Source organism: Trachymyrmex septentrionalis, unplaced genomic scaffold (genome assembly GCF_001594115.1).
Source record: "Trachymyrmex septentrionalis isolate Tsep2-gDNA-1 unplaced genomic scaffold, Tsep1.0 scaffold17, whole genome shotgun sequence".
NCBI lineage: Eukaryota > Metazoa > Arthropoda > Insecta > Hymenoptera > Formicidae > Trachymyrmex > Trachymyrmex septentrionalis.
In genome coordinates, this window is record NW_017304864.1 from 42622 (window position 1) to 57100 (window position 14479).

Genomic DNA, 14479 nt, shown 5'->3' on the forward strand with positions numbered 1-14479 from the left:
TTTTTTCCTTTTTTCCTTTTTTTTGAAGAAGGCTCTTTTGAAGCGATGTTTTTCATAAATTATTTTACTCGCAAATGATCTTTATTGTAACGAATTTTTGTCCACAGTTTTTATACATTTCATTCACATAACTCTTTACAAAATACTCTTATTATTATACAGACGCCATATTAATTAAAATGTCGCAGACACAATTGTTTCTTTTGTATTATATAATATTATAGAAAAAAAAAAGAGAAGAACTATATGTACAATTTTATGAAACTCTTGTTTCTGTAACGATTGAAAAAACGCATTGAAGGATATCGTCACGATTGATGCCGCTTAATGTCCTAATATTCTTCACGTGAGCGCCGAAGGCGTTCATGCTCCATCGATTTTTCAGCAAATTTTACACGGAAGTGCGAGCATTGCAAGTGCGAAAAATCATATCCAAAGTTCAGCAAGCAAAAATAAACTGATCGATTGCAGTTTATCTCATGTCTTGGATAAATTAAGAAAATAAGACCGCTGGAAAACAGACATTTACGCGCCTTCGCGCACGAGCCAGGCAGCTACAGAAATATTCAGCCTTGACTTCCTCGCGATCTTTTCTTTGCTTTTCTTTTTTTTTTTGTTTTTTCGCGTTGATTTCCTTCTTCGAAGACTGCATTCCATGCCGTTCGCTCCAGAACTACTTTGAAAGGGCTATTTGCTCCGTTTGCTCTCAGTGAAGTTCACGCAAGCGATCTGCAACGAACTGATCTGAAAGCGTTGCTGCCTCGTCGAGTTGCTCGTCTTCGCGACGAGTGCAGTTTGATACACACCGGTAGGCACGATTGCCTACCACGCTATTGAAATAATCGCGATGCCGCACGTGTCATAGGTGTCACAGGGATTCTATCGACTTGTGTGCAATGCAATCGGACGTATCGAAGTCTACGATCCCGGCGCGACATCGTGCTCCGTCGTGGCGAACAGGCGGCAGCATATCAGCGAATGCATCTCGATGTGGTATACCGTAAGACATCCGCGAGGTTGTCGGGAAAGATGCAATTTGAATCGTTTCAGAGCATCTTGAGAGAGTTCCTTTAAAAATTGAGACTGAAGCGCCTTCTGAAAATGCTTTGGAAAGCATTGTTACACGGAGAGAATTTTCTTTTAACATTTATCCTGAAAATATAATAGTTGTGGTACAATACAATATTTCAAAGATTTTTACCATGCACTTCAGTAAAATTGATCAAACTTATTTTATACTTTATTGTAGTTTTATTAATGAGAGAGATTTACACTAAAAAATTCTTTGAAATACAATGTTGTCCCACTACTGTTATATTTTCAGGGTAAATTCTAAGAAAAAATTCTCTCTGTGTATATTTATGAAAAAAAAATCTATGTAGTCATGTTTAAAATTGATTAAGAAAAAGAGAATAATAGAATTGTATTCTGTTCTCTAAAATCTCTTCTCTCTCTTCTTTGGAGTGCAATATCGTAACTCTAAAGAATCATATCTTAAAAATTGACTCTTTTTTTTAAAACTAGTTTAATTGTTACTTTTTTCGAATTAGATTCTACTCTAAAGATTTTAGAGAATGAAGTATCTTGGAAACTTCTGAGAGAATTTTAAGAATTTATTTCTTTATTGCGAGTTTTTGTGAAAATGTCTACTGTGAGGAGAAGGTGATACGTATTTTCGAATGGAGCGTATTCGAAAATAACACATGTGCAACGGATATGACGCGTGAACATAAACCGGATACGATAATATTTGTTCGCAAGGCGATAAACATTCTCAAGGATTCAAGGCGAACATCTGCTATAAATGAAAGTCTAACTAAGGCAAAATATATCTGTTGTAGATCATTCGCATTGTTATGTAGATATCCATTTTTTTTATTCTACTCAACACAAAGAAGAGTTATTTCAGTAAAAGAATATTATCAACATTACCACAAAATGTATCGACGATTCTTTTCTATTCTATTTGAAATTTTAGAGGTATATATAATTATAGATCTGTTCAAGTTGCTTAAAATTCCTAAAAATTTTTTGCACCTAAATTAAGATAAATATATATTTGAGTGTTGAAGAAAAAGAAACTGAAGATACTAAACGTAAAAAATAGAAATAACGCGAATAAATCTTACATTTTGTTAATATAAGATGATTGAGTGCGGCAACCTTCATTATATACATATATTATTATCCCATCGCATTAATTTTCAAAACTTTCTATTAATCTTTATTACTTGTTTTTTCCTTATAGGAAGAGGACATAGGATGGACCAAGTCGTGCGAACAGGTGTCGTTCATCATTGAAGAGGAGGAGTATCTGAAAAGCGAGAGAAGCAGGAGAACTCAAAGGATGCCTGCTTCGTCGCAAACCGCCGCATCCGAGCGGCGAAACGAAAGGGTGGTTAGTATACTTGTTGCAAATATTTTCTTTTTTTTTTCCTCAAAAAGTGATTCTAATTCAAAACAAAAATTAAATATAAAATACAAATAAATAATAAGAATAAGTTAAACAGGTATATAATTTCCTAAAAAGAGATAAGTTCTACGGTTTCAAGACAGATTTTTTTATTTTTTAAATTTAAATCTGACATTTTGAAACGCTTGTTTATTCTGAAAACTACAAATCATTCCATTTTAATCCCTAAATGTTTGATTATAATTATCATCTTTATCTACGTTTTGTTTTGTGTTGAATTTTCCAAGTTGGTTGATGATATATGAAATACATGAGAAGAAATATATTGCATATGATCTTCTTTTTACAGCTAACACATGAACCACCGAAATTGAAAACGACTTTGAAAACACCTCCCAAGCAAGCGACTAATCCTTTACAATTCGTCAAAGTCGGACCATGTTCACTTTATCGAACGGCGCAGGAGCAATTACAAAAAGTCCAAGAGGTGAAGAAAATCAAACAGGAAGTTCGCGATGATCCCGAGGATTGGCAATCAGTGAGTAACTTCAAAGTCATCATTTTATTAATAAAAAAAAAAAGAAGTATTACAGATTCGACAACTTATAGTAGTACTTACATTCGATAATTTTGACTTTAATTCTATAATTCCAATTATACAAATTTAAATTCATATCTTGGATGAAAAAACGTTCATGTGTAAAAAAAAATTGTTGAAGTTTGCTCTATTTTTTTTTTTATAAATCTATTTTAATTGAGATAAAATATTAAAGCCAATTATCATATTACTACAAAATTATTTAATATATCATTTATTTTATTAAGTTTAAAATCATTAATAATCGAATTAAGTGTCATCAAAATTTACAAATGTCAAATTTCTCATTAAAATTAATTAAATATTTTATAGATCATTACGTATTTTACTTAAAAGTCATTACAGTACGGTTTTCTTAGTAATGAAAGATGACCTTCCATCCACAGAATTTGGATAACTGGAAGAGTAGTCGGAGGAAGCGGCAGGAACACATAATCGAGCGAGTGGTGGAAGTGAAGAAACTCGAATTGGAGGAACACGATCGTCTGCGTCGTAAGAACAAAACCTTCTCGGAGATGATGGAGGAGCGCGGTAACAGGGGTCGTAAGCTGAGCATCAGCTTGGCTATGTACAACGACGAGGATGCGAATGATCTCAGCGACCTCGGGATCGGTACGAGCAGCGGCAAGAGCTCGGTCAGCGGCGATACGCATGACGACACACATAGCGTTTTGGTACGCATTTATTCAAACACGTGCATAATATGCGCCTTGCGTCGCGTTGACTCGCTTTTATTGAAAAGAACATTAACTTCGATTCTGATTAAAGCTATTGACATAAATTCTATAACAAGGAAATTTTTTTTTAATTATTGATTTATGTATAAATATATCTTTTTTTACATTTTTTTAAGGCAAATTAATGAGAATCGATCGTTAATCACAAAATTTTTATTTGTATTTTATTTTATCTTTTTCATTACGAATCCGAGCAAGAATTATGAATTGATTCGTTAATTCTTAACTTACTGCCGGTCTGCAATGATCTCACCAAACTGTATTAATCATATGACCAAGACCGCTCTATTCTTACATTTGTTTACATTATGTGTTACTTGCAAACATTTATTTAATCCCAAGCTATTCATGCAATCAATAGTCATTTTTATATTAAATCGACCACAAGAGAATAATAGTTATATATTAAAGTGTACCTTTTTTTGCTGTGAAAAATTTTATAGATATCTTTACGAGAATATATTCCATTATTCGATAATATTATGTTTGTTTTTCAAATTGTAGAGCGACAGAGATAGCGAGATCGAGAAGAGTCATTCGGATGTCGATAACACCATCGATGTGGCCTCATCCACGACGACAAGCATCGCAACATTGACAACGACAGCGGCAACAATCGCGACTACATCAGTAACAGCAACGATCGCATCAGTGGCAACGGCAACGACAACAGCTGATACTAGTAAGACAATAGAATCGACAATAACACCGATGACAACGACGGCAACGACGACCGTACCGGTGACTACGACGTCTACCGCGAGAAAAACGTTTGGTGGTGGTTTTCATGGCAATCTGAATCACAATCAGGAGTACGATTCGGGTACTACCGCGACAACGAGTTCGCCCGAACCGGAAGAATATACGTATGAAGGTGCCATTCGTGGTTACGTGTCGAGAGTGTCGCAAAACATACCGCGAAGATCCTTGACTGGAATCGACTCCAAGTTAGACATGGCAAAATCGTCGCTGAACGGTTCAAAGACAAATTTGAATGACGAGAATAGTAAGTCCCCGCTGTCAATGGTGAAGGTGGACATATTGAAGCGACGTGAGGTGTTCGAGAAGGCGTCGCAGAAGAGCGACAGCAAGGCAAACAACAGGTTATCCAGTGATTTCACCGGCACGAAGTCGATCAAAGAGAGGCTATCGAGTCTCGAGAGACAGAAATACGAGACGGAGAACAGTGACAAAGCCACTAGTAAGACCCTCAATCGATTGTCCGGCGACATGAGCTCTATCCGAGAGAGGCTCACTCATTTGGAAAAACAAGCTTCGGAACGTGAGAGCAAGAGTTCCGTTCACCGCAAGCTCAGCACGGAAGATCTGGAGACGGTGAGGCCTCTCAGGGAAAGACTGTCCACCTTGGAGAAGTACAGTAGCAGCGACGAGTCTTCGGTGCCGACCACGACGAATGAGTCGCGCTCGCACAATGGTGAGTTCACCGCCAGAACAATAAAGGATCGTCTTAGCGCACTGGACGTAGCCAGGAGCAAAGACGCGACGGAGAAACGTGAACCCGCACACGTCGGCAAGCATCCGCTTTGTTTCCGTGATCAGGAGAACAGAGTCGACACATCGACGCCCAGTGAGAGGAGTTCATCGCCCGACTCGGAATATCGCGTACCACGAGCCGTCTTCCACAGAAGTCTGGACTCTCTGGACGCGGACGCATCCAGCGGCCCAGACACGTTCGAGCGTGTGCAAAGCCTCGAAGAGCTCGATTATGGACGTCAATATCCCGCCTCGTCGTCATCCGCGGAACTCTTGAACGACACGGACCGCGAGGATTCGGGTATTCACACCGCAGACGTAAGTTGCTCGGTCAGTCAGGCAGATGAGCCGATCGATGAAGAGATTGTGCAACACACCAGTGGCACGATCGTCGAACGAAGAGAAGTCGAAGAGAGGATCAAGACTATGTCCGTCATCCAGGAGGACGCATTAGCATCGGGCATGATAGTGGAAGCGCCGAATGACACCGCGACTACTCGCTCACAGTTCACCAGCCACCGGGAGGCAGTAGCAGTAAACAAGGTAAGAGAAATTATCGAAACTTTTAAGAGATCATATTTTTATTATATAAATCTTAATATATAAAGTTCCATTTGATGAAAAACAATTATTCATATCTTTACAGTGATTTTTATTTTAGATTTCTAATGCCCGCTTTTTCCACCAATGTAGATTAATTTTAACCTCGGTTCAACTTACTCTTCGTCTTTTTATAATTCTACGGATTAGAAAAAGACGAAGAGTAAGCTGAACCGAGATTAAAGTTAATCTACGTTGGTGAAAATGGGCGTAAGTAACTTAAATTAGAAAACTCGAAACTGACACCCGTATTAAAAAAAAATAATAATTTTATTATTAGCTACATTTTTTCTGACGCCTATTCATATCTGAAAAATCAGACGATGAGCACTATTTTACTATTTTCTTTACACCAATTCCTTTTTTCTTTTTGGTTATGGGTTTCGAACAACTACATATCGGGTAACTCTCTGATTCTGTAGGGTACTGCTGATACTTCTGGGGAACTATCGACTAACAAATCACAGTCGCAGGCGCGCATAGAAGCCATTACTAATTCTAATACACTTCGTTCACACATTTCTGTGCCTCGCGCAATCACCCATCCAAGTCCCAAAATACCTCCGCGAGAGATAACAATCCCCGAAAACCTTTCGAAACTACGAGCGTTCGGCAAAGACGCGGCCGAGTTCAAGACAGATTCTGAACTAAGTCCCAACGAGTCCATAGTATCGGCCAGTCTGAAAATCTCCATCGAGCAAGCGAGACCGAAATTCATTGGCCAGGCAAAGCGACAGAACCCGCCCAAGGAACATCTCTCCAATCTCCCTCAACCTCAGCCGTGTTTAGAAACCATCCCCGTCGCGGAGACATACCAATTGTCCTTTCCCTCCGTCAGATTGACGACGGTCCCGACTAGCCTCTCTCCTGAGGCCAGTCCAGTTTCCAAACCCGCGTCCTGCCGTACCACGTCCAAGATTCCCACCCCTCTCCCTCGCAAAACCGCTAAGTCTTCGCCAACGAGTCCCGACTCTGTCTTGACCTCGCTCGTTCCTAAATCTTCGCCCTCGAAGGCGCACAACGCGAATAACAAATCCTCGACTAGTCAATCTCCCTGTTCGACTCGGAGAACGTCCTCGGAAACGACGGCCGTCGAAATCTCCTCGCCAGTGTCCCCCTCGCAAACAAGTTCAGCGGAAGTTTCACCTTCGTCGAGATTACCCGCAGCGAGTGCGCGACGCCACGACGATGCGCTATTGCCTGCGGAACGACGTCGCACCGTGGTGGAGGTGTGCGAGAAGGTGGTGGTACCTCAGGGCAAAGCACCTATGACGCCGCCGGTGACGCCGTTCATCACAGTGAACCGCGTCAACACGGTGGACAAGAGGACAACCTCCGTCGCCGAGGTTAGAAGCGATCAGCAAGCCGGCAACGCCTCGAAAAATTCCTAAAGACGCGAGGACCATCTTTTCTGATCTGACAATAACAACCGCGCAGTGTCCTCCTCTTTTCATCAGCCTCTAGATCAAGCCATACTAGATCTCGTACGTAGAGCCACCGTCTCGTCGGGCGCGAGGAATGCGAGGGTGTTTCGAGGGTGTGAAACGCTGAGAGAACGAGGGTTCCAGGAGCAACTCCGTCATCGTTTCGACCCTATCCGCGTACACAACTACGTCGTTTATCAGCGAACGGATCGAACAGGTCGAAGACATACGTTCCACGTTAGCTGAACAGTTGTGCGGTTCTTCTTCGCTTAACGTTTACACTTTTTCGTAGAAGTCACCCGGTTCGAGAGTTCCGCTCTTCGAGACTCGAGGGCTCCTCCGAAGGAGAGATTTTATTTTAAGGAATTTAGCCTTAACGAATCGCCATCGTCTCTACGCTCATTAAACGCGAAGTTACATAAACTTAGGCTACGTACGCCGTTAGTCAATGTAAATAGGCGCGACGCAGGTGCGAATATAAGATAATCTTCGGTTATACGATATGTAGACCGGCAGAAACTCTACGCGTTATAATATACGGCGCAATGACTTGTAATAGAGCTCACAATTGCGATATTATGTCTGCGACGTAACAGCAGGCAGCCTAAGCGCTATCAAATACGCCGTTTAAGGAAAAACGTAACGGCCGATCTCGGCATTAATTGATTTTAATCGGCAGTTTTAACTTTATCTCCTCCGCGATTACAGCGAAAGCTGCGAACGAACGGTCGATTAAAGTTGACCGCCGATATCGACCGTAAGCGGGAATAAACCATTGTGATAACACGTTCAATCGCTTCTCATCTTAATTACGATCGTGCATTAAGTCGAGCACGTCGATTAGAATATCGGCAATATCGCGGGGCGTTCTCCAAGTAACACTTTAATTAACTACACGGAGCGATGCTCCGAGCAAATTTTGAAAGTACTCGCCGACACTTGACGCGCGATTATGATTAATTGTCATGGATTATAAGCGGTCGACCGAGAAAAAATAAACAACGATGAAATATAAGATACATTGGCAAACAAAACCTACTATGTCGTATTATTTTCTCTTGCATTTATACGTGAATCTTATCGCGCGGAATAGTAAAGCTTTATCTTGCTTTTTAATTTCTTTTTTTTTTTTTTAATTTTATTATATAGTTTATCACATAGTTATTATAAAAAAAAAAACCAGTCTCTGATTGACTGAAAGAATTTGCATCTGTAAATTGTAATATATCAAATTCATCGAAATTCAACAAATCAATTGATAAATTTTGACGAATTATTAACGAGCTTCGTCAAGACGTCGAATAACGTAAACAGCTTGTCATCGCAAATCTTGGCGCAGTTCATCTCCACGATTAACAGGGCGCATAAATACGCTCTTTTAATAACAGTCACGTTCAAAGTGCGATGGATATATCGGGCGTGTGACGCGCGGAGTCAAGGATCAGTCGCGGTGACAGTTAATTACTAATAAAGAACCGACCGTGCCGACTGTAAAAAAAAAAGCAACCACGTGAATCTACGTCGCCGCCGTCAACGATATTTCCATCAACGATTGTCGCTCGTTTGTCGGCGCGCGATCGCTTTCTTTCTACGCGTCTCAGTCTCCTCGATACATCGAAGAGGTAAGACGTCATATACTCTTGATTGCTTCGAGCAAGCAGCGATTTGCTTGAGCTGTGTGTTAGCCCCCGTGTGGGACACCGTGTCGACGAACGGCTTCTTTTTTTTTCCTTTCTTTTTTTTTTAGTAGACTCCAGGACGAATGGCAATTTCACGAGACACGCATGTCTGTTCGGATAGCCCCGTTCGGGTTCAGGGCCTACCTTTGAAAATCTTCAAAGAGATATTATTCGATTTTCTCTATGTCTTGTCTTGCGATTAGTAGCAATAAAAGGAATAGTAAGAGGAAAAAGAGACGTTAATTGTATAGACATTAACTCTCCAGCATCACTTTGTACCTTTTATGGCACAGTCGATATCACGTTTTCTCAAAATTCTTATTCAAATTTCAACATGTAAAAAATAAATAAAATACCGTCCAGTTTTTGTTATAGTAAAAACTCATTATTAAAAAGATTTCACAAAGTACAAGAATTTTTTTTCAGTCTTTATTTTTATGTAGTCTAGAATCATCAAAAATATGTTTCCCTCAACGATCCAGAGTGTAAACTATGATCGAAAATTTCGCGGTGGCGCCGGAGGGTTAATTTTATTAAAACAGTAATTCAAAAATCATCACTAAACGGTTTCAATAGCCCAAAATAAGAATAACATTAAGAGGTCATTATCATCGGTACTTTCTATTTTGTTTTTATCTCCGCTGTCCGTTTATCAAAACAACACATCAGGCACGCGCCTGATTTGTTCGTAGACAAATAGAGGACAAGGTAGGCCCTGATCAAAATCCCTCTATCATCTCATTTAGAGACGGACGATTGTACATATTTGGTTGGTGGAATTCCGCATCGCACTTCGCACTCCATCGGAGAACTTGTGCCTCGATAGCGCGAAGGCTAGATATCCCTCTTATCTCTCTCTTTCTCCCTCGATCACCGAAAGACCTTATCGCGCCGTGTGCGCGCTCACAGCCGGCTTTAATCAGTCTGGCAACACCTGACATCACGGTGATCTCTAGTGGCTGTGCGATTTTCGAGGCGTGTGCACGATCCGCTTGCAACTTGAGAAAGTGAACGTATTTTTCCCTCCCCCCGTGTGCTCGTCACCTGCATGCGATTTACGAGTATAACTCGTGAGGTAAGAGGTACTACCGAACGGTTAGGCGTGAATGTGTATGTGTGGGTTATTAGTGAAGTGTGGTTTTTTTTTTTTTTTTCAATTTTGCCGTATAGTGTTTGAAGAGATCGCGTGATCGAGTTGCTTCGATCGACTTGGCACTTGTAGACTTTCTTGACGGCTTAAGAACGCTCACTCGTGTACTCGCTTTTGAAACGAGAAAGAGTACTGAATAAGCTACTAGCTTATAATGATATTATCTAGAAGTTACATAGAAGTGCAATGATTTTCTTCTTTTTAATTCGCTTTGAGAAACAGAGTGGGAATGAAAAGAGTTGTAGAGAATTAAATTTATTTCGAATATTAGTTCTATACTGATATGTTAATATTTGATTGATCTTAATTAATTTTTACACAATTCTTCCGTATTTAATTTTCAGAGATATTTTATTAGTATTTTATTCTCTTCTTCTCTTATTTGTACCTTTGGAGCTTCTTTCTTTTCAATCGCTTATGCTCTTAATGCCTCATAATTCTTTCTAATCAGAGTTACACAGTGCATGGAAGATATTGACATTATTTTGACACAATTGACAAGCTTCTATTCGACGATGCTTTACCGATCACGCATCGCCAGCCAGCAAATTACAATTTTTTTTTTTTTTTTTGCAATATATATATTTATGTTAAAATATTTTATAATTACAATTAACTCTATACACGAAGATTTTGCAACGATCTGCATTTAATAATTAAGATTATAATACGATAATACGTTTTTTCCCATTCAGATAATCTACGATGAGATAAGATCAATCTTTCACGAAATTGATCTTGTCACGATTGTGACGAGATCCGCAAGAGATACAAGCAATCTTGATCGTAAACCGTCGTTATTCGAGTCATTACCCGAAATCAGTGCTTCTCGAGTCAGTTGATATCGTAACATGAGCTCCGTACATCTTCATAGAGGCGCGTCAAATCGCAAAGAAAAGCGCGTGATTGCGAAGATCCACGAGACTCATCGGACGTGTAACATTACGTAACATGCGTCGACCTGGTAAAATGCGCCCGCGTATTCCCACAACAGGAATTTCACATCTGTTACACGCGAGACATTCTCCTAACGTTTTTTTTTTTTTTCTTTTCTTTCGTGTAACCGTTACGCTGGGAAGATATGCCGATCACAATTGCGGTGAAATACGGCGTCGAAGTACACGCATTACATTATGTCACTTAACGATTGCATCATCGGATCCACGAACGCGGATGTTACGATCCATAAAAATCTCCGAAAGCGTAATCTCAATTTAAATGTCGCAGTGCGACTTGTCGTTGACAGTTTTTTAAAAATGATCTTGTATAAATTATCTCGCGTTAACTGACGAGCTGTATGACATCACTTTTATACTTAACTGCTAGTTTGATACATTAGTTTGATTACGGAACATTTTCTAGATATTTTTTAAGCGTTCGATTGGAATAATTAGAAATTAAGAGATAAATAGCGACTTTTTTTTCAATTATACAATCTTTCGTCGTAATATCGCAGTGTTTATACCTAATTAAAACCAGTTTACCAATTTTTTATCCTAATTAAAACGTTTATCCCTATCATGATTACCCTAATTAAAACCAGTTTGTAAAACATTTTCTTGAGACGTTAATTAACTGAGAAATGCGTTTGTATCTTCGGACATTAATGAGCGCGACCAAAAGGAAGCAACCAAAAGAAAGCGATCTTGTCCTTTTAATCAGAATTCATACGTCTCCGATCTTCGTATATTTGAGAAATTCGCTATTCTAGACCATCATCCATCGATTTGCATAGAATGTAGCGTTGCAAAATCTGCGCGAAACTGCATTTTACATATTCCACTCTCGGCTACACTACGACTCGTCTCTTCAGGAACGGATCGTTATCGAGAAAGCGGACCAAGAGGAGGAGGCAGCCACCACCGCTGCGAACCGCCCAGTGGTCCCGGCAGTCGAACACAAGCACCAAGAAACGACGGAGACGTCGGCGAACGTAGTCAAGAAGAAGTGCGACGTCGACATCGACATGCACGACGCGCCTAATGCCATGGTCGCTACGCCGACAGTCGACCATCCGCTGGAACGACCGACGAACCTGAGTTTAGCCAAGCAGGAAGTTAGTTTGGTCGACGCGCTGAATACCCCGAATCCAACGTCACCGATTTCTAAACAAGTTAGTTTAAAATTACACTAAAATTTCAATCCCTTTTGTCTAATACAATGTGCAATAATTTTCTGAGATAATTCATCGAGCGACATTCATAACATAAATGTCCTTTGTTATTTATAGTTTCTACCGCTAACTCTATCCAATGATGAGGAGATAATTGCCGATCAGCCTTTCCTTCTGAGTCCGCCAACGAGCGTGGAACCACCGAAGGAGAAACCACCGCCGCCTCCGGTGGACGTCAGCGACGATGATAATCCTCCGCCGGAGCCGCTCAAGAGATTAAATTCCACTCGTAGAATCAAGAAAGAGTTACGCACGAGACGCTCGGATTTCCTCGGTATTGAAGGGGTAAGCGCGAAAATCTTCTGAGATCCGCCGTTTCTGTTCATCTCAGTTGTTTTAAAAATAATCAGTCGTGTTTAATTGCCAGATTTAAAGATAAATATTGTCAATTTTGATTTTATTAACAGCAAGTCAACGACGAAGATTTTGAACCTGAGTTAACGCTGACGAAACCACCGGATATGGCGGCGATTCTCGCTGAGGAAAGACGCATCGAACAACTCCATCGTCGCTCGTATGACACCGATAGTAATTACGAGCAAGATTCGAGCCACGAGAGAGATTCCGGGGTCGAATTAGGACACGTCGAGGATTGGGCAAAGCAACCTGTTAGCCCCGACATGTCGCAGCACAGCAGGCAGAGCAGCGAGCCTTTTGGTGCCAGTGTGACTTCTTCCGAAGAGGATGAAATTACAAAAAAAGAGCGGGAGATTATTGAAGTTCTCGAAAAAGAAGAACAGTGGCGATACGGCGATAATCGCGAATACAACAGGTATAGATAAAGCTCTCTCTACATGCAATTTTTTTTTTTTGTGAATACAAAATTCAGAAGATGCAAAAAATATTCAAAAAACAATTTGAAAGATATTCAGCTTTTCAAGTGTCTTCTGGACTTTTGTTAAAAGAACGTTTAATTCGTATTCCGACCAATAAATTGTCAAATACATTGGTGATGCCATTAGTGACTTAGGAGAAAAACTGGCCCACAAACTGCGCGAACTCGAAGAGGAGAAGATGCAGCTGGAGAGAGAGGCGATATTGCGCTGCAACGAGGACGCATTTCGCAAGAGGGACGACGCACGCAAGCAGGAAGATGCTTCCTCACACGAGCAATCGCAACAGCAACACGATGAGACAGCGAAACAGCGGGAGATCCAGGTGCGAACGACGGAAAAGGAAGCAAAATACATCGGAGACAAGCGAAAGGACGAAGAGCTTGAGACGCAGTCGGAACAACTGAGGATGCAGAACGAGATCGAGGAGAAAGAGCGGAGAGTCGCTGATGCGTGTCGTAAGGAAGAGATGCGCATTCGAACGATGGAAAGTCAAATTCGCGAGCAAGAGGTAAGGCAAATTATTCAGTTTTATATTCTTTGAACGCGAAACTAACGAGAAAAAAGAGCCTGATTTTATAAGTAGATGGTAAATTTAGAACACAAGGTACTTATTATGTTTCAAATATGTTCTTTCTTTGACATTTCTGTCAATTGTTTTTTTTTTTCTTTTTTTTCCGAGGAAACTCGAAGCTATGCACAAATTTCTTCTAGCCGAGGCACGCATTTTTAACCGATAGCTTGAAAATATCCTTGGGGCAATGCTGTGATTCTTGTCGATTTCTTTTGATTCGTTCATACTACCGTTATTTAGTACATTGAAAAAAATTGCATGTTAGTCACATTTTATTATTGCGTTTACAACATTGCCTGAAGGGTTCGATTGTTCAGTAGTATGGTGCAAATCAATATCTAGTGTAGTGTAAATATTGATAGAGGGATCGTTGCTAATTATTCACAGAGCAAGGCATTGGTCGGTGCTGGGTTGAGCAGCAACGAAGATGAATTCCCTTCTGGGGTAAGGCAATAGTTGTTTTCACTATTTTAGTCGCTTGTTTGCACGGAACTTTTACATAAGTATTCGTACAGGAATTCTTTAAATCTCTTATTATTCTGTCTCTTTTAAATTTCTTTCGAGATATCTTAACTAATCTCAGCTTGTTTCGATATAATCTCTTTTTATGTAATATGTTAAACGAATAGATTAATCACATATAAGAGGGATACTTAATTTTGTTAGAGTTGCTAAAACATAAGTTCCATAGAATCGCGAAAATAGCAAATAAAAATTAATTGAGTTTTGAACTAAATGTATTTATTTATTCATGAAAATATTTAGAGTTATTGTATTTTAAGTAATAATAATTGATTCTATATA

At 39.9% G+C, this 14479-nt stretch overlaps 1 protein-coding gene across 4 annotated transcripts in view; it reads left to right on the forward strand.

Moving 5' to 3' along the window:
• Positions 1-2252: 2252 nt before the first annotated feature.
• The window catches only part of LOC108746415 (stress response protein NST1), a 15683-nt gene continuing 3456 nt past the window's right edge, over positions 2253-14479 (forward strand). For 2 of the 4 annotated variants that reach the window (XM_018483177.1, XM_018483180.1), the window contains exons 1-10: positions 2253-2398; positions 2763-2951; positions 3398-3685; positions 4253-5785; positions 6265-7188; positions 11909-12208; positions 12326-12553; positions 12676-13040; positions 13231-13612; positions 14063-14119. In XM_018483177.1, the coding sequence (XP_018338679.1) occupies positions 2348-2398; positions 2763-2951; positions 3398-3685; positions 4253-5785; positions 6265-7188; positions 11909-12208; positions 12326-12553; positions 12676-13040; positions 13231-13612; positions 14063-14119 (4317 nt within the window). In that variant the 5' untranslated portion in view covers positions 2253-2347. The remainder of the gene's footprint in view (positions 2399-2762; positions 2952-3397; positions 3686-4252; positions 5786-6264; positions 7189-11908; positions 12209-12325; positions 12554-12675; positions 13041-13230; positions 13613-14062; positions 14120-14479) is intronic. The other 2 variants (XM_018483178.1, XM_018483181.1) reach the window with 2 other exon arrangements.